Here is a 17,143-nt window from a genome sequence, read left to right as displayed (position 1 = left end):
GTCTTTTAATTACTGCAGCACTCGACAACCCTGATTTTCCCATAGTTTTCCCATCACCAAAAATGGCGGCAAATCGAAACAGTTTGCCGCCCGGCATAAAACCCTAAGTATCTGAGTTTCTCTGATCATTTGCCACGCAAATATCAAACTGTACGCGTAATACACGCTGGTTATAGTGAATTTCACTACAGAATCAGAGAAGCCAATACCTGCTAAAAATAATCCACTTAAAAACATCTCAAATGGCGTCCAAGGAAAACATTGCGGACAACATGGAGAAATTCTCGCTTAAGGTAATCGACACGCAAATAAAGTCGTAAAGTTCACAGCTATACATAGACGTAACACCGCGATCAGTGTGTTTGTGTGGATTTCCCCAGCAAAAAGTGCTACGCAGCGGATAAATGCTGATGCTTTTTTGGCCCTCTTTCTTTTTTGTTCTTAACAGAGCCCCAGCAAGAAGATTCTGACGGAAAGCACCAACAACGTTCGCAAGATGTTCATTGGCCACGAGGCGAACGGCCAGTTGGCCAAGGAATCCTCCGCCGAAAATGGCATCGGCAAGTCTGCCAATTCCCTCATGGAGAGGTCCGTAACCCCCTTTGACCCATCGCTGGAGCCCCTTCTGCGCGAGAATCCCCGACGCTTTGTCATCTTTCCCATCCAGTACCACGACATATGGCAGATGTACAAGAAGGTGTGTATACCATACGATAATACTTTGTGGTGGCGCCAATATTTCAAAAAGGCGGGCATTCTGAGATAAAGCGCGCCAAGCGCCGGTCACGTACTCAACGTGTTTGATAACATGAATCAGGCTTTATGATAGCCAACCCGGGATACCTAAACAACCCCCTCCCACATTTCTAGACCCCTCCCCATCCGCTGATTCACTGCATCGTGATGTCAAAACTAGCCCTCGTTTTTGGCGGGAAATTACACCACATAACGATTACATACTATACAATTTTATGTAACCATTTACATTTCCCGCCATTTAATTGCTTTGTTGTAACGTCGTTTACATTTACGTTTACAATTGCTTTAATAAACTCGTCCGAGCTGACTTAAATTAAACCATGAGTGGCTCTTATAAAGATAAAATGAAATACATTCGTTTATTTTACAAGCGTGGAAAACTCGCTTAGAAAATACGCAATTACATATACATACATACATATGTATGTATCATGTGTATAAATATTGCTCAGCCTTTTGAATGATGTACCTTCATAAACAGCAAAGTATATAAATTAAATATAATCAAATGTACAGTACTGATCTATTGACATGTTTATGATTTCCAGGCTGAAGCCTCTTTCTGGACCGTCGAGGAGGTGGATTTGTCCAAGGACCTTACTGACTGGCACCGACTGAAGGACGACGAGCGCCATTTCATCTCGCACGTGCTGGCTTTCTTCGCCGCCTCCGATGGCATCGTAAACGAGAATCTGGTGGAGCGCTTCAGTCAGGAGGTGCAGGTCACGGAGGCACGCTGCTTCTACGGCTTCCAGATCGCCATGGAGAACGTGCACTCGGAGATGTACAGTGTGCTGATCGACACTTACATCCGGGATCCGAACCAGCGCGAGTACCTGTTCAACGCTATCGAAACGATGCCGGCTGTAAAGCGCAAGGCAGACTGGGCCCTGTCCTGGATCTCCTCCAAGTCTGCCAATTTCGGGGAGCGTATCATCGCCTTTGCCGCCGTGGAGGGCATCTTCTTCAGCGGCAGCTTTGCATCCATTTTCTGGCTTAAGAAGCGCGGTCTAATGCCTGGACTGACCTTCTCCAACGAGCTTATCTCTCGCGACGAGGGCTTGCACTGCGACTTTGCCGTGCTGATGTTCCAGCACCTGGTGCAGCGACCCAAGCACGAGCGCATCATCGAGATCATCCGTGACGCGGTGGCGATTGAGCAGGAGTTCCTCACCGATGCCCTGCCCGTTAATTTAATCGGCATGAATTGTGACCTGATGTCCCAGTACATAGAGTTCGTTGCGGACCGTTTGCTTGTGGAGTTGGGCGTTGGGAAGATCTACAACACCAAGAACCCCTTCAACTTCATGGAGATGATCTCGCTGGATGGAAAGACCAACTTTTTTGAGAAGAAGGTGGCAGAGTACCAGCGCATGGGAGTGGCCAGCAACCGCCTGGACAACGTGTTCACCCTGGACGCGGATTTCTAGGGCTGGCCCCGGACATCATTGTTGCAATTTAAACCTCTCAAGGGCTGGCTTCTCATCCTTTATATTTTCATCTGACGGCGTTTATATGTAGTCCGTTTTAATTTTAACGTAGGCTAAGAAAGATCACAGACCTTCAACACATTCATCATTACTTGGACCTCCAATTTTGGCTCAAACACTGCAATTTTCCACACACTTGACTATTACGAGGAGCGTGCGTACCTATTCCGAATTCATTGTACATAAAACATTCTAAATAAATTTATGCATAGACAATTATTAAGCACTACAATTAAAAGGGAGTTTTAATATTCTAATAAAAACCTTCGAAACTTGGAAGTGATTTGGGAAATTGTAGAATTCAAATATTCAAAATTTCAATTTATCGTCGCAAACTGAAGATGGTAGGTAAACTTATCGATAGTCACGAGGTCTTTAACATTGCAAGGCATTGAGTCAAAGAATTCGATTCTTAGTTTTTATCAATTTGGCTTAAATTCCTATTATTAAGTTTACATTGTTCTCATGGAATTAATTAAAAGTGAACAACAGGAATGGATGATTAAACCAACCGAATGCCGATAGCATTATCAGTCTGGCTGATAATAATTGTTAAAAATGCGAACATTATATTAGAAGTAGTGGCAATAAGCAACAATGGACAGAAAGTGGAACACAGAAAACGTGGAGGAGCAGTGCTCGCTCCTGGCGACGGATATTTCAACCAGCTCGGCAGCAGCTGCTTCCGGATCCGAGGACGAGGCGGTGGCCACCAGTGGGGCTGTACGCAGTAAAGCGACGCTGCGGAAGCGGCAGCTAAGAAATCGCATGCCGCTTCCCAGGATGCTGAGACGCCTCGGCTGCTACACGCTGAGCGCCTTCATAATCTGTATGCTGTTCCTCGTCTACCTGCCGCTCGTCTACTTGGATGTGCACAAGCGTAGTGGTAGGACAATGGTTTCCTTAACACCCACATGCATTTTTAACATGATCCATTGATACATTCACAGCTGGTCTGCCCGATTGGACTCTGGAGACCTCCCGCAGCATAGGTGACTATCTGGATCTGGGGCGCAACTCCGCTCTCACTGTTCCTAAGGACTTTTGCCGAAATAAAACTTTCCTGATAATCGCCGTATGCACCGGTGTCGACAACTTTATTCAGCGACAGACCATCCGCGAAACCTGGGGCAACACCACTGAGTTCAATTACCCAGCCTTTGTAAAACTCCATGGCCATCTCAAGGGGCACTACCTGCCGCCACTGCCCGAGCGTTTAAAGATGTACAGGGATTACCTGAGCGGCGAGGGCGACTCGCTGACTGCCTCAGTGCGCATTGTTTTCATTGTGGGCCGCCAGAAAGATGAGGCCCTGTTGGGCAACGAGACCCTGACTCGCATTCACATTGAATCGGAACAGTACAACGACATCATTCAGGATAACTTCGTGGATAGCTACAACAACCTGACTCTTAAGTCTGTGATGGCTCTAAAGCACATCAGCCTCAGTTGCGTCAACACCTCGGCCTTCTTCCTTAAGTGCGACGATGATACCTTTGTGAATATACCCAATTTGCTACACTTTCTGCTCGGAGGCACTATACCGTTGTACAACGATACCCTGGACTACCACGATCGGTCCTCTTATTTGGTCACTGCACCGCAAAACCGACTGAAAGCCAGCAGCGAGGTGATGTATGGCCATCAGTTTTGCAACGTTGCGCCGGTTAGTGAAGTAAGCAGCAAGTGGTACATGCCCTCGTACATGTATAAGCCGGGGTCGTATCCCAAGTATCTTTCCGGAGCCGGCTATCTTTTCTCCATCGATGTAGTGCAGCGCTTGTTCGAGGCTTCGTTTAATACGACGCTGGTATACCTGGAGGACGTGTACATCACTGGGTTGTGTGCGCAAAGGGCTAAGATCGATAGACACCACCACCCGCTCTTCAGTTTTGGCCACTCAAAACAGATGTGCGCTTTTAAGGGCAGCATCACCCAGCATCAGTTAAAAGACGATAGCATGGTGGTCGCCTGGAACCACGTGGCCAATTACTCCAATAAATGCCCGCCTCCGGGGCCGTACTTTAGCAAAGTTCGACTGCGCAAGCGGCCGATCTGTTAGAAGTCCCAACATAGAACTTCAGGGTATGTCTACTACCCCTTCCCATTTCCCCTGCTCTCTAAAAAAGCCATAACCTACATGTTATATTGCTTCGGCATATATTCTTGACATTCAGTTCCTACAATTTCTTGCGAAGAATCTTGGTTTATATAACAAAATCCGCTTGATTGTCAGGCAATAGTTTTAATTCATCCTGATGAGGTCTAAACATACAAATGTAGATCACTAACGCATAAATTATATTTCGGTTGAACTGTTGAACTTCGCTTTTCAAGACATGCACAAAAATAAGTGTTTATGTATGTGTGTATATACAAATTTAGATTGATCATGGCCTAGCACCCCCAATACTCCATATCAATGTTAAAAATAATGCACAACGTAGATATCTGATAAATCTATATTCTTAGAATTAAAGACAGAGTTTATATTAATAGAGTAAGCAATTATTTTTGACTTGCCATCACATACATATTTATTTAGTTTTTAGTTGGCAGTATTTTTTCACATTTAATTGAGTTCACATGTAAATGTGCTTAGTTCACGAACGAAACCTACCTAATTGACGCACAGGAGTGTTCTTAATAAGAAATCATGTTTCTCATTTATGATCCCAAAAAAACTATATTTATTAAATCAGATTGCCAAATAAACAGTTTTGTTTTTGTTCAAAAGAGCAAATAAAATTTTGTAACCAGTCTACCCAATTTGGTTTTTATTTTGAATATTCTGATCTCTGGTATAACATTATCGAAACTAGCCTTTTCAAAGACTGTCGATTTAAGGGGTTTTAGCCTGAATAAATGCATATTAAGTTCTTGGAAGTGCTTAGGCGACTCAGTAGGATCGTGGCAAGAATCTGGCTATTTATAAGAAGGTACAAGGCTATTAGTATCCTCGCATTGTTCTTGGTCTACAGGATATATCATTTTAAGTCGGATCCAAGCAAACGGACCGGTAAGTTAATTATTCCTACGTACTGCTAATTTAATATATATTTTATACAGCTTCTTTGTCGGGATGGGGTCGTGAAACGCCAAGAAGTATAGCTGCTTACCTGGATCTAACCCAGAATACGGCGCTTATTGTTCCGCGAGATTTCTGTCGGAGCAAGGCACTTTTGACAATAGTAGTATGCTCCTTTGTTCACCACTTTGAACGGCGGCGTGTCATCCGTATGCTTTGGGGCAACTCCACCGACTTCAACTACTCGGCCTTTGTGAAGCTTCATGGCAATCTCAAAGGACGATACCTGGACGTGCTGCCCGAGCGTCTGAAACTGTATACCGAGTATCTGAGTGGTGAGGGTGACTCCCTAAAGGCCTCTATACGGATCGTTTTCATTCTGGGTCGCAGAAACTTAGCTTCCCTCCTGGAGAATGAGGCGGTTGCCAGCGAGGCGGAGAAGTATAATGATATTATTCAGGAGAACTTCATGGACACCTACAACAACTTGACCATCAAGGCTGTGATGGCGCTAAAACACATCAGCCAGAGTTGTGTAAACACCACCGCCTTCTACTTCAAGTGCGACGACGACACTTTCGTTAATGTACCCAACATTCTGCACTTTCTGCTCGGAGGAACGATTCCCGTGAACGCGGCTACGGCAAGGTTTCATTTCGGCAATACGTACGATGTCACTTCGCTGCGAAAACGATTGACAGCCCGCAGAGAGATGATGTACGGACTAGCGTACTGCAATGTATCGCCGATCAAGAATAAGTTGAACAAATGGTACATGCCATCGTACATGTTCCGGGGTGGAGTGTATCCGAAATACTTGTGCGGATCCGGTTACTTGCTGTCCATTGATGTGGTGCCACGTCTATACAAGGCGTCGCTGGGCACTAGAATTGTGCACTTGGAGGACCTGTTCGTTACCGGACTGTGTGCAGAGAAGGCTGGTATCAAGCGAGCCAGCCACCCGCTCTTCAGGTCCGATTATCCCATTGATGCAGATGAACAGTGCACCATCAAAGGAACCTTCACTGTTCACCGTGCAAGGGATGACATCATGTTGGAGGCCTGGTATCAAGTCACTAACTTCAGCAGCAAGTGCCCTCCACCAGAAAAGAACTTCCACTTGAAGCTGCCCAAGATGCAGAGGTGCTAGATTTCAAAGGGCCAATAAAAGTAAAGTATAGAAATATATATCTAATAAAAACTCATTAATTTTAATCATCAATTTTATCAAAAGATTTATAAAAAAAAACTAGTGGCCTTTTTAGATTTCTTCAAATTAAAAAAATATCTTTTTAAGATACAATTACAATTATGAGAATAGTACGCCGATTGCGCTCGCATCTGGCAAGGATCGGTCGGCTTATGCATCGGTACAAGCTGATCCTGCTTGTTATGTTTGTACTCGTTTTCATTTACCAGGGTTCCATGGCGAAATACATGGACATCCGGGATCGACAAGGTAGGAAAACCGGATCGGAAACTACTTGTTGTCACAATCGAATCGTTTTGTCTACAGCTGACTTGAGCGGATGGGAACGAGAGAAGCCCAAGATACCTATCTGGAACCGGCTATCTGCTGTCCATCGATGTGGTTCAGCGACTGTACGAGGAAGCCCTCACCACATCTGTCGTCCATCTGGAGGATGTTTTCGTCACTGGCATATGTGCAGAAAGAGCTGGAATCCAACGGCGTCACTTTTTATCTATGTTCACGGGAAGTCACTATGCATTTTTAAGGGAACCATTACAATGCATCCTGTACCTTTGCACAATATGCTGGACGCCTGGGCTTCGTTTCCAACTATAGCATTAAATGTCTACCGCCAAAAAAGCAGTTCGTCAAAACTTATATAACAAGGAAATCACACTGCTAAGACTTTAATTACATTGCTTTACAATTTTCACTCTTCAGGAGATAAGCCTAGAATTACACATTAACATAAATTTTATATACTAACCTAAATACTACTTAGTTTTTAAGCGACTCCATATGATTCTGTGTTGCTCAATATAAATAATCATTGAGAAGTGGATTGTTTTTACAAATCTCAAATTGATTCAAAAGTTTCGTGGGAGTCTTGGCTTTTTAAGCAGTTTGGAAACATAACAATGCATTGTAGAATGCAATTTCTATTTGTATGTTGTATGATCATTTTTAAAAATTCGTTGAGTGAATCAAGCAAATAGTCATCAATTGTTATTTGTTTACTTTGTGCACCTTCAGATGTGTCAATTTTATTTGGTTTGTACAAAAGAATTTTATTTGAAAGCTATTAACAATTAACGTGCCCGACTTATATTCTCAAGAATACGCGGTTCAATGATGTGAATATCTAAAATAAAAACTATTCCTTATGCAGAAAACAATAATTTTTTCAATGAGAAACAGATCAAAGTATTTACATACAAAAAAGGATTGTGCTATTTTTGATTGCATTCAATTCCAGCACAAATACTAAATGGCAGGTTTTGAGGTCCACAGCTAAGATTCTTCTGCGGCGGGACCTCAAATGATCACCACAAACTAGCCAACAATCTGCGCCGTGGCGGGCTCGTCTGGTGCAGAGTCATTTGCTTCAAGCGTGGATCCGAATTCTGTGTCACAATTTTCGGCGGGGCTGGGTGTTTCGAGAAGTCCAATCTCAGTCAGCGATTCCGCCTTGCTCTCATCCTCCTTCAAGAGGATCTCGGGTGGCTCCGTTGTTTCGAGTGGGAGATTTTCAATAAAATCATTCGCATCCAAATCAGTCTCATTATTGTTTGTATTTTCGGAAGCCAGGCCGCTGGAACTGTCCAATGCTTTCATCAGCTCCTCCGTTGCTACACTCAGCTCTATGCCTTCCATGGCAATGACTTCGTCTAGAGCGCAATCTAGTAGTTCTTTGGGTGCTTCATCAAGTTCGGTAACGTCCATGCATTCCATGAGTTCCCCTGCGGAAGACTGATCAATTTGTTTGGAAGTGTTCAAGGTTTCAACTATGATTAAATCGTCTGAAGTCGAATTTTCTTTCTCCGCACCTGCATCCTTAGGTTCTTCGGCATCTTCTTCTGCAGCTTTAGCTGGGGCTATTGCGGAAGCTTCTCCACCAATCTGTGCCAGTACCACTACCTTTTCAGATTCTTGCGATTTGTTTTCATTACCTTCCTTGAGGAGCTTCTTTTCGTCCTCCCCAATTAAAGTAGGATTTTCAGAAGATGTTTCAGAATCTCCATTTTCATCTTCCATTTTTTCAGTATCACCTTGTTCTTTTTCTAGTCCCTTTTCGGTCCCGCAGCCATCCTCTTTTCCCGATACCATTTCAGCTCCTGAATCTTCTTTACAATCGGTTTTCTGATCATTTTTTGACACCTTTCGAGATTCATCCTTACTTTCTCCCTTCACAATGTTTCCTTTTGTTAAATTTTGTTCTTTGTCTGCAACTGTTTCTATACCTGTTGCTTTGTTCTTTTCTGGATCAGTGGGTATTTCTGTTAAATTTTCATCCACTGGCACTTGATCTTCCTCCAGGATTTTCTCGTTTTCGCCAATTTTGGCTTTTATTGCCGCTTTTAGTATATCTCCGATTGTTTCCTTGTTCTTGGATTTTTCCTTATCAACCTCACCGTGTTCCTTTGTGCTCTCTTTTTTGGGTGAAGATCCCTTTTCGGAAATTTTCTGACTTTCACTTACTGGCGTTTGTGTTACGTTTGATGGTTTTGCGTCATTGGTGGCCAATTCCTGCTCTCGTTTCCTGCATTCCTCAACCCATTTTCGCGCCACTTCGAACTCATCCTCAGCTCGCTTCAGCTTGACCATGACCTTCATTTTCAGCTTGGCATCGGATTTCTTCATGTCCTCCATGCGTTGACGTTCCAATTGCAAAAGTGCCGGGTTTGGCTTATTTGTCGTCTTCTTGCGTGGCTGCTTTTTTTGTCCAGGAGAGACAGGCTTTGGCTCGCTGGCGCCTTCGTTGACCTCCACTTCCAGCAGGCTGGCCAATATCGTGGAGCTGAATGCAGCCACGTCGATGTCGGCCTGGTTGTTCTCTTGCAGTTCTTTTTTCGGCGCCGCCGATGTCACAGATGTTATTTTCATAATAGCAGCTTGTTGAGGCTGTTGGGTGGCGGTCGAGGTGGAAGGCGTGTCATCGTCGTTGTCCGAATCAATGGTGATGGTGTCCGTTTTGGGCTCCACAATCTCGATTTCGTTATCTTCGTCATCGCTGGCTTGTTTATCTGAAAGGCAAAAGTTAATGTTAATATTACTCAATAATTTAGTTCATTAAATATACAATTTTAAAATTCCCTGAGTACCAATTGAGTTAACAAAACTGCCGACAGATTAAAAATGCATTAATATTTTAATTTATGGCTCCTAGCAAAGTTGGCAAATACAGTTTAGTTAAGCTTAAACGATAATCTCATAGTACAAAAACTTAACCTAAGGGTGAATGGAATGTCACGTCTAAATGTTGAGGAAGCGCATCTCCTCGAGCGGAAAGTTGGAGCGCAACTTCTGCAACTTGCGCTCGTTGACCCGCGGATGACGCTCCATCTCGCGTAGGTAGCACTCGTAAGCGAACTTGGCCATCTGCCAGCGGAGCTTACAGGCCTGGGCGTCCCGCTTGAATCGGGGTAACCGCCTGGCCACTTCCGGCCATAAGCGCTCCCTGGCTCCCACATCGCTGTAGTCCACATGCCGTGGATTCCAAAGTGTGGGATATGCCCGCATGGCCAAAACCAGTTGCTGACAGAACTGCTTGTCATCGGGCATATCCTTAAGGTTTCCAGCTGACTCTGTGGCGGTCGGGACACAGTCCTGCAGTGGCTCGAACTCATCGCGGAGGTCCTGCTCATCGATCTTGTACAGGAAATACAAGCTGGCCAAGTACTTTGAGTACTTTAGCTCCAGATTCGCAAAGATGCCCTTATCTTTAATACTCTTCAGGCGAAAGGACTTGTACATCTCGTACATTTGCTGCCAACGCTCCACAAGATACTCGCAAGCATAATCTGTAAAAATATATATTTAAAATAAATCAAGAGGATCTAAGCGGCTGTGGTTATAGATCTAGATCTTAACGTACTGGGCGCCGACTTCCAAAAGTTCTGCCACAGGGACTTTCTGGTTTGCTCGTCAATACTGTTGAATTCGGGATCAGCGGATTTGCGCCATAATACTGGATGGCTTTTAGCGAAAGTTATGATGCGTTGATCAATAGGACGCACTTCGAGTGGGCGCATCGGCACTCGGCCACCTTTTAGCTTGATTTTAACTACTGGGTGCTTCAGTGCTTTTTGCTCCATTTTATTCTCAATTACGTCGAGATGCTTGCGCTCGAACCCGTCGCCGTCATCTTCGCCGCAGTCCACAGCCAGCCACTCGCTCCGCGGTCGATCCCTGTTCTCCAGATAGTTTGTGGCCTTATCGAAGTAGCCCTTGAAACGCTTTCCCTGCTTTAAGCGCCTCTCAATCCGAACGTATCGCTTCCTTACGTTCTTCCAGCGCAGCTTAATGTCATCGCCGCGAGGAAAGTGACTGGCAATCACCCGCCACTGCTTATTGGTGACCTCTTTCTTGCCGTAATCGGGATGACGGGTGCACCACAACGAAGGATACTCGCGAAGAAGTCGCGTTAACTTTCGATCGTATGCGTGAGCCTGTTCATTCCGATTCATGCTCTCTTCGGTTCCCAGTTCACCACACTCTTCGTTGTCCAAGTCATCGTCATCCAGATCATCATCCAATTCATCTGGCTCATCGTAATCAAAATCAGGCGCTTCTTCGTGGTCCTTTCCGATCTCATCTTGCTGCTGTTCCGGTACCGTTTCTGGTTCCTCGGGCTCATCGATGGGATCACCTTCGGCTCGAACTCCCAGTGGCATCAGCGGAGGCAGTGGCTCGCAGTCCTCGCCTTCCTTAAGATTGGCGTGCAAGCTCTTGCGGTACTCGTAGACCTGATTGTGAAAACTATTGCATCCTGTGTTGAAGAGATCCACGTCATCCAGTTGGCCATAGCACACATAATCAACGGCTGCAATAAACGAGAGATATAAAGCGTTAAAATCACAGGAAAAACTGCTGCTCGGTTCTATTCCATTGCCTGTTCTGGATGGTATTTTGTAAACACATGGACCACGCTTAAATTAACATATATTCATCGCAGCCAATGAAATGGAACTCGCAGTTTTTCATAAACACAGCATACTTACATGCTCTCTTTTCAATTCATCTTCGCCATCCAAACAAAATAAACACACGCGCGAAACGAAAACCGCGAATTAGCAATAATCAACGCCCGTCCATGTGTCGAAAATACGCTCCAAAGACAGTAATGTGATATTACTCCAAGTGGTGGAGGCACCTTTTTGTCAACTCCACCTAAAAACTATGATTTTCCCTTAATCTAACTTTTTTTTTGTTAGAATATATCTTTTGAAACCCCTGAATAATATTTAAAATTATATTAAATCTATGGCTTATTACCCAAAAAAATTCTTTAAATATAGCAAATTTTGTAACTCACCAGCAGCTAGTTGACCATTCTCCAGACTGTTGGCGTCATTCTTGAAGCCCTTCTCTCGCATGTCCACCAAACATTTCTCCTGCAAGTTCTTGAACCGCCCAATCGCATAGGTCATCAAATAAGACATGTGGATGTATAGCTCCTTCAGTTCCAGATAACTGCGCACTTGGTTGTAGGCGTTCGAGTGGGTAAGGGATACCACTTTGCCGGTGAGGTGTGTGCAGATGTCCATGGCGCTAAAGATTTGCTCCTGCAGCTGCGCCCGTGCCTGTCCCATTGGCGTGTTTGGGAAGGTGTGGCGTACCAAAGTTGGAACCTTAGGCGGGGGTGGAGGTGCTGGAGTAATCATGAGAGTTTGACCGCCATTGACGTTGGGCGGAGGACCTTGTAGCGGTGGAGGAGCTGGATTGGCGTTTCCAACTCGTACATGCGGAGCCCGCTGCTGCTGGTTCGTCTGCGGGTTATAGATGCCCATGTTAGAGCCGTATGTGCTGATATGCAGTGAAGGCCTATTAGACGTAACCGGAGCGCGCGGTCGGATAACCACACCCGGTCCCACTTGAGGAACGACCAAGGCAGGCGGTGTTGGTGGTGTTGGTGGTGGTGCTGGTGCCGGCTGAGTGGCCTGGGGTAGCTGACGTTTAACTTGAATCAGTCGACCGTTGGGCAGGCGGTAGGAATCCTGTTGTGCAGCGCTATTCAAATCCACTTTGAACCCATTGATAGTGTGAAAGACTGGCCCAGTGGTCTTCACCGAGTTGGGGACTACAGTGCGACGCACCACACCTGAGACCCCACCAGGCGCATTTTGGCGGTAGCGGATTCCAGATCCACTGAGCACCAGAGGAGGTGGCAGGCTACTACGTGGCGGTGGCACCGATGAAGAACCACTTGTGCTTCCATTGCTGCTGCTGTTACTGGAACTTGGTCCCGGTTGGTAGTTCTGCTGGACGGTAACAATTCTCGGAGTGGTTGTGATACTCGCCGCTGGCACCGACTGACGGCCAGTTGCTTTGGGGGTTACAGAGAGCTGGCAATCCGGCTCCAGCATGCTAAGCAAATCCGGTGTGCAGACCACCTCGTCGTTGGAAGCTTTTGAACGTTTGGCTGGCGGTCCCGAAGGGATCGTTTTGGGCAAGGATCCTCGTTTACTCGAGCCTGAGCTGCCCTGACTGCGCTTGGAGACATTGGACTCCAAGCTCTCCATGGAGTCGGATAAACTGCTAGTTTTCGACTTGGCCAGGCGGCAGCAGTTACTGTTATCCTTCAGCATTTGGCGTCGGGCCTCCACCTCGGGAAGCTGTAGGGTCTGCAGGGCTCTGCAATTATTAAGACATTCATTAAAGTTAGAAAATTTACAGGAAAACTTGTAAAATAATATATCTATAAGTCTGCTGAGAAGAAGCCATTTCAAGCCTGGCAAGCCCTGCAAACCATCCTAAAACAATATTAAGGGAAAGTATAACTGAACGATTCACCTTTTCTGCGTCTGAAGGTAGTTGACCAGCGCCCAGTGCTGGGCGCGCAGTGGCCAGAGGATCTTGGAGGTGCAGCTGAAGCAGTTCCAGTGCTCGTTTTGCTCGATGTCCACGATGACGCCCTTGGAAAGATTCTTCACAATGCACGACTTGCAGAAGACGTACGGGCATGTGGAGCAGCAGTATACCTCGCCACCCTGTCCGCACCAGCGGCAGTACAGCTCAGAGCCATCCTCGCCCTTGGAGAACTCGCCGCTGTTGTAGAAATCGTGGCACTTGACGCAGTGCGTCACCCTCAATATGGGATGCATCTTGATGTTGCTTTCGGCGGCGGGGGCTGTGCCCAGGTGGAGTTTGCATACGGTGCAGTGCACCCTTCGCTGGTTCACCAGATCCACGTTGGGGTACATCTTTATGTAGAAGCGGCGTTCCTCGTCCGAAAGCGAGGGGTGCATCTCGAACTTGGAGCCTGCGTTGTGATATGTATGTATGTTACAGTATTAACCACATGGCTGATGTTCAGTACTCACTCGTAAAATCCGCTTCCATTTTGGCCAGTGGCGATGGCGAAGGCGTCGCTACCTTCGTCAGGGCACCTTCGCTCCCCGGCGTACTGCTACTCATGATTTCTGTTCCGTATCCGGGCTCTGGGTCTGGCGCCTTAGGATCCGCAGCAATTTTCGCTCCAAAGCGATAAATTCACGATTTTCTGCTGCCGTCGCAGAGAAAAGCGGCGCGCTAATCGCGTATATGTATGTTTGGCAACAACAATAACAAAGGGCTGCACGCGATGTGGGTTTATATTTATACTAGTTGGCCAACCGGCAAAAATATTAATATTTGCTTTGCAGCAAATCTCGTCGAAATGTGAAAAAGATTTTTTCACCCGAGAATGACAGCTAGGCCAAAAATTCAACATGGCTGCCCCTTCGGCTTCAAGCCGAAGTTTTCTCTACGAAGTGTATATAACTAGTTCGGTCCGATACTCTATAATTTTCTTCAGAAAACAAACCTAAAATTTTGATAAAAAAAAATATTTGAAGTTTTAGCATCAGAAGATCAGTAAATTAGCTATAATACCACTCTATAACATCATTCTTTTAGTTAAAAAGCAAAAAATGATACATTTTCACATTGCGTTTAAAATTTATTTTTTTTCAATTTTTTTAATCATTTCTATAACTTTAAGGGCTTATAAATTTATTTTAGTTTTTAAAATCGGTTTTCTTATTTTGTAGTCCCTGCAAGCCTTGGCAACCCTAAGCGCACTAGTCATCTCTTTTGCTCTTATCGTGCGTCCGTAAGAACACGAACACGTTAAGAAAGAGACAACATATATGTGTTGCTGTTAGTTAAGCAGTAAAATATTTACTATTTGTAAATATTCTCAATATTACAGTTTGCTTTAATCTGGTAACGTTTTAATTTCTCCCGCATTAAAAATATTGGAAATATCTATTGCATTTATCGAACTAGTTCCGAGCAATCGATATAGGTGTGAACGTAAAAGCATATCGATATTTTAAAATCTCCATTATAAAATCATGACTTAACTAATTATCATTAAAACAAGTTTCCAGAACGCAAAAACTAATTTAGACGGTATTTTGAAAAATATATCAAGTAAGGCTCGGGAAAATAGCATTAAAGACACTTTCCCCAAAAGATCAACTTAAAAACTTCATTGAACGAGCCAATCATCACGAATCGTTGTATAAAATAGTTAGTGAGTGATAGAGAATTGTATTAACATTCATATAATATATACAATACATTAACATACATGGACATTGAGCATTTCTGATCAGTAAATCGATTTGTCTGACTTATTTGAAGATCTCGTACTAAAAATTATCGAATACTAATTTTATAACGGTACTATAATTTATAACGGTATGGAAGTTTTGAGCAAATATCACCGTGTACTTCCCAATACTTTGAAATACTCGTACTTTGGCAATTATACTGTTACTAACAAGTAGGCGATTTTTGTATTTATTTATGGTTTAAATGCTTTACTTTGTACTTTATCACAGGTTTTTGTATTTTATGTACCGTATTTGTATTTGCATATATCGATAATCACATCGATAAATGGCATCGAGAAAATACGAAATCGATTATACCCTTTGTTTTGGATTTAACTAAACAAAAATACCGCATCATTATTAAAACAATAAGAATTCATCTCAAAACTTTGAGCTATAGATTTAAGAGGAATCCGCTGAAGTAGTGATAATATAGAGAATGTTTTAACATAAACTTCTATGGTTATAAGTTATCAAACATTTACACAAACTTTTAGTATTGTTCTTTCAGAAATCGAAAGCACTGACATCTGAAGGATTGTACGACGTCACATCCAAACAAACGAAATGTAAGCATATTTACTTCCACCTAAGCATAAATTAGAACGTTCCATTTGGTCTGATAATCCTGTCCAGAAATTTCGAAGGATTATCGGTGGCTGCAATGGATAGTGGGTCGGCTGCCAAGACGGGCGATTTCTTCTACGGTTGGGATCTACTCTACAAGACCGTGCAGGCTGAGGTCGACAAGAAGTCTGACCTATTGATTGCCCTCGTCCACTTTTTGCTGACCAAGCATTACAACTTCCGCTGCGTTGGCATTGGCGATGATGTGAGTATGATTCTGGCCACTTATATTAGTGAAATTACCTCAATTTCAATAGAAAACCTTGCCGGAGGAGGAGGGCAGTGAGCTGCTGCCGGACAGCTGGAATGACGACGATACCAAGTACTCGCTGCGCTACGTGCACGATAAGATGCTCTTCCTGCTGCTGGGCCACATCACCGAGGACGCCCTGCTGATCAACCTGATGGACATCAACACTAAGAAGGTGTCCAACATCTGCGTGGAACCAGAGACCCTGGTGTCTGCGGTCAAAGGCGGCATCACCACCCTAATGCCGACCGCCTCGGAGATTGTTGAACGCTATCGCAGGGAGCTGCTGGACCCTGTTTTTACAGGCAACTCGCGGGAGGTCACCACACAGACGACCACCGCACCACGTCCCAGTGGATCGGATCCAGATCCCTTGCGCATCGGCGAGCCCAGGCGTGGCGGGTAAGAAAACTTTTATATGCTGCGAAGAATTTCAAATGACTAAAACAGGGAAACTAATAACAGATTTCTCTATTTAGATTATTACGTAGCTAGTGTGTAGTTTGTTATACACTCGTTAATCGATTGCCGTTGCTTAGATCCTTCGTTCCAGGTGTATTCGAGCCTCGCCCTTTTGGCTTTCCGGACATTGGACGCGGGGATCTCGATCCACTGGGTCGCGGTGGTCCTGGTAACCTGTTCGGCTTTCCATCTCGACCAAATATGGGATCTGTGCCCCGCTTCGACCCGTTTAGTCCCCTTAATCCGAATAGGTCGGGACAGGGTGGAATCAATCCAGATCATATGCGCCCACCAGACTGGAATCCCGATTACTACATGTGATTACCAGGGATGCCATGTGAAGTGAGCAATTTAAATCTTTAGTTTAGAACCACGAAATAAAGGTTTTCAAAATTTGAACTAATTTTGAAGGATTATTTTATTACTTTTCATACACAATACAGAATATTTAGATATAAAATAAAAAGATGCAGCCTGTCAGACCTATTAGAAAATACAATGCTTGTTTGAGTTTTTACTAGAAAAATTTGTAGCTAAGAACATTTTTCAAGTAAACACACAGACAGACCTGTTTAGTCGACGGCTGTCTAAGAAAATTTACAATAAACTTAAAAGCTTAACTGAAACTCGTAATGTAATGGCTATTCATTCAACAGGGTAAACAAAATTGGCTCAAGTGCTTAATCTCAAAACTGCTAGGGGAAAAGCGCGAAATATCGGTTGCCGTACCACTAA

General features: G+C 44.4%; 5 protein-coding genes across 9 annotated transcripts; 4 read left to right on the top strand and 1 right to left on the bottom strand.

Moving 5' to 3' along the window:
- The first annotated feature begins 29 nt into the window (after positions 1-29).
- LOC6546778 (ribonucleoside-diphosphate reductase subunit M2) lies at positions 30-2,481 on the top strand. Its single transcript, XM_001975969.3, has 3 exons — positions 30-293; positions 449-697; positions 1,308-2,481. Exons 1-3 carry the CDS (start codon positions 243-245, stop codon positions 2,187-2,189), a joined length of 1,182 nt encoding a protein of 393 aa, XP_001976005.1. The 5' UTR covers positions 30-242; the 3' UTR covers positions 2,190-2,481.
- A 101-nt stretch (positions 2,482-2,582) lies between these two features.
- LOC6546779 (beta-1,3-galactosyltransferase 1) lies at positions 2,583-4,779 on the top strand. Its single transcript, XM_001975970.3, has 2 exons — positions 2,583-3,135; positions 3,200-4,779. Exons 1-2 carry the CDS (start codon positions 2,847-2,849, stop codon positions 4,309-4,311), a joined length of 1,401 nt encoding a protein of 466 aa, XP_001976006.1. The 5' UTR covers positions 2,583-2,846; the 3' UTR covers positions 4,312-4,779.
- A 274-nt stretch (positions 4,780-5,053) lies between these two features.
- Positions 5,054-6,529, top strand: LOC6547030 (beta-1,3-galactosyltransferase 1). Its single transcript, XM_001975971.3, has 2 exons — positions 5,054-5,268; positions 5,319-6,529. Exons 1-2 carry the CDS (start codon positions 5,115-5,117, stop codon positions 6,425-6,427), a joined length of 1,263 nt encoding a protein of 420 aa, XP_001976007.1. The 5' UTR covers positions 5,054-5,114; the 3' UTR covers positions 6,428-6,529.
- A 965-nt stretch (positions 6,530-7,494) lies between these two features.
- Positions 7,495-14,280, bottom strand: LOC6547031. Of its 4 annotated transcripts, XM_026980254.1 has the most exons (6): positions 13,792-14,280; positions 13,262-13,730; positions 11,784-13,102; positions 10,344-11,291; positions 9,698-10,269; positions 9,476-9,492 (listed from the first exon to the last, which is right to left on the bottom strand). In XM_026980254.1, the coding sequence occupies exons 1-5, from the start codon at positions 13,883-13,885 to the stop codon at positions 9,722-9,724; spliced, it is 3,378 nt and encodes a 1,125-aa protein (XP_026836055.1). In that variant the 5' UTR covers positions 13,886-14,280; the 3' UTR covers positions 9,476-9,492; positions 9,698-9,721. The 4 variants fall into 4 exon arrangements, with proteins under 4 accessions (XP_001976008.2, XP_026836056.1, XP_026836055.1 ...); XM_026980255.1 differs by lacking the exons at positions 9,698-10,269; positions 10,344-11,291 and adding an exon at positions 8,093-8,218 and having other exon boundaries at positions 8,296-9,492; positions 13,792-14,275; XM_015156102.2 differs by lacking the exon at positions 9,476-9,492 and having other exon boundaries at positions 9,568-10,269.
- Positions 14,281-15,347: 1,067 nt separating this feature from the next.
- On the top strand, positions 15,348-16,812 carry LOC6547032 (proteasome inhibitor PI31 subunit). 2 transcript variants are annotated; one of them, XM_026980291.1, is made up of 4 exons: positions 15,348-15,638; positions 15,717-15,901; positions 15,954-16,348; positions 16,486-16,812. In XM_026980291.1, the coding sequence occupies exons 2-4, from the start codon at positions 15,734-15,736 to the stop codon at positions 16,727-16,729; spliced, it is 807 nt and encodes a 268-aa protein (XP_026836092.1). In that variant the 5' UTR covers positions 15,348-15,638; positions 15,717-15,733; the 3' UTR covers positions 16,730-16,812. The 2 variants fall into 2 exon arrangements, with proteins under 2 accessions (XP_026836092.1, XP_001976009.1); XM_001975973.3 differs by having other exon boundaries at positions 15,706-15,901.
- Positions 16,813-17,143: the final 331 nt, after the last annotated feature.

The sequence above is a fragment of the Drosophila erecta genome, unplaced genomic scaffold (genome assembly GCF_003286155.1).
Source record: "Drosophila erecta strain 14021-0224.00,06,07 unplaced genomic scaffold, DereRS2 tig00000092-arrow-pilon, whole genome shotgun sequence".
Classification (NCBI taxonomy): domain Eukaryota; kingdom Metazoa; phylum Arthropoda; class Insecta; order Diptera; family Drosophilidae; genus Drosophila; species Drosophila erecta.
This window is presented reverse-complemented; position numbering and strand designations above follow the sequence as displayed.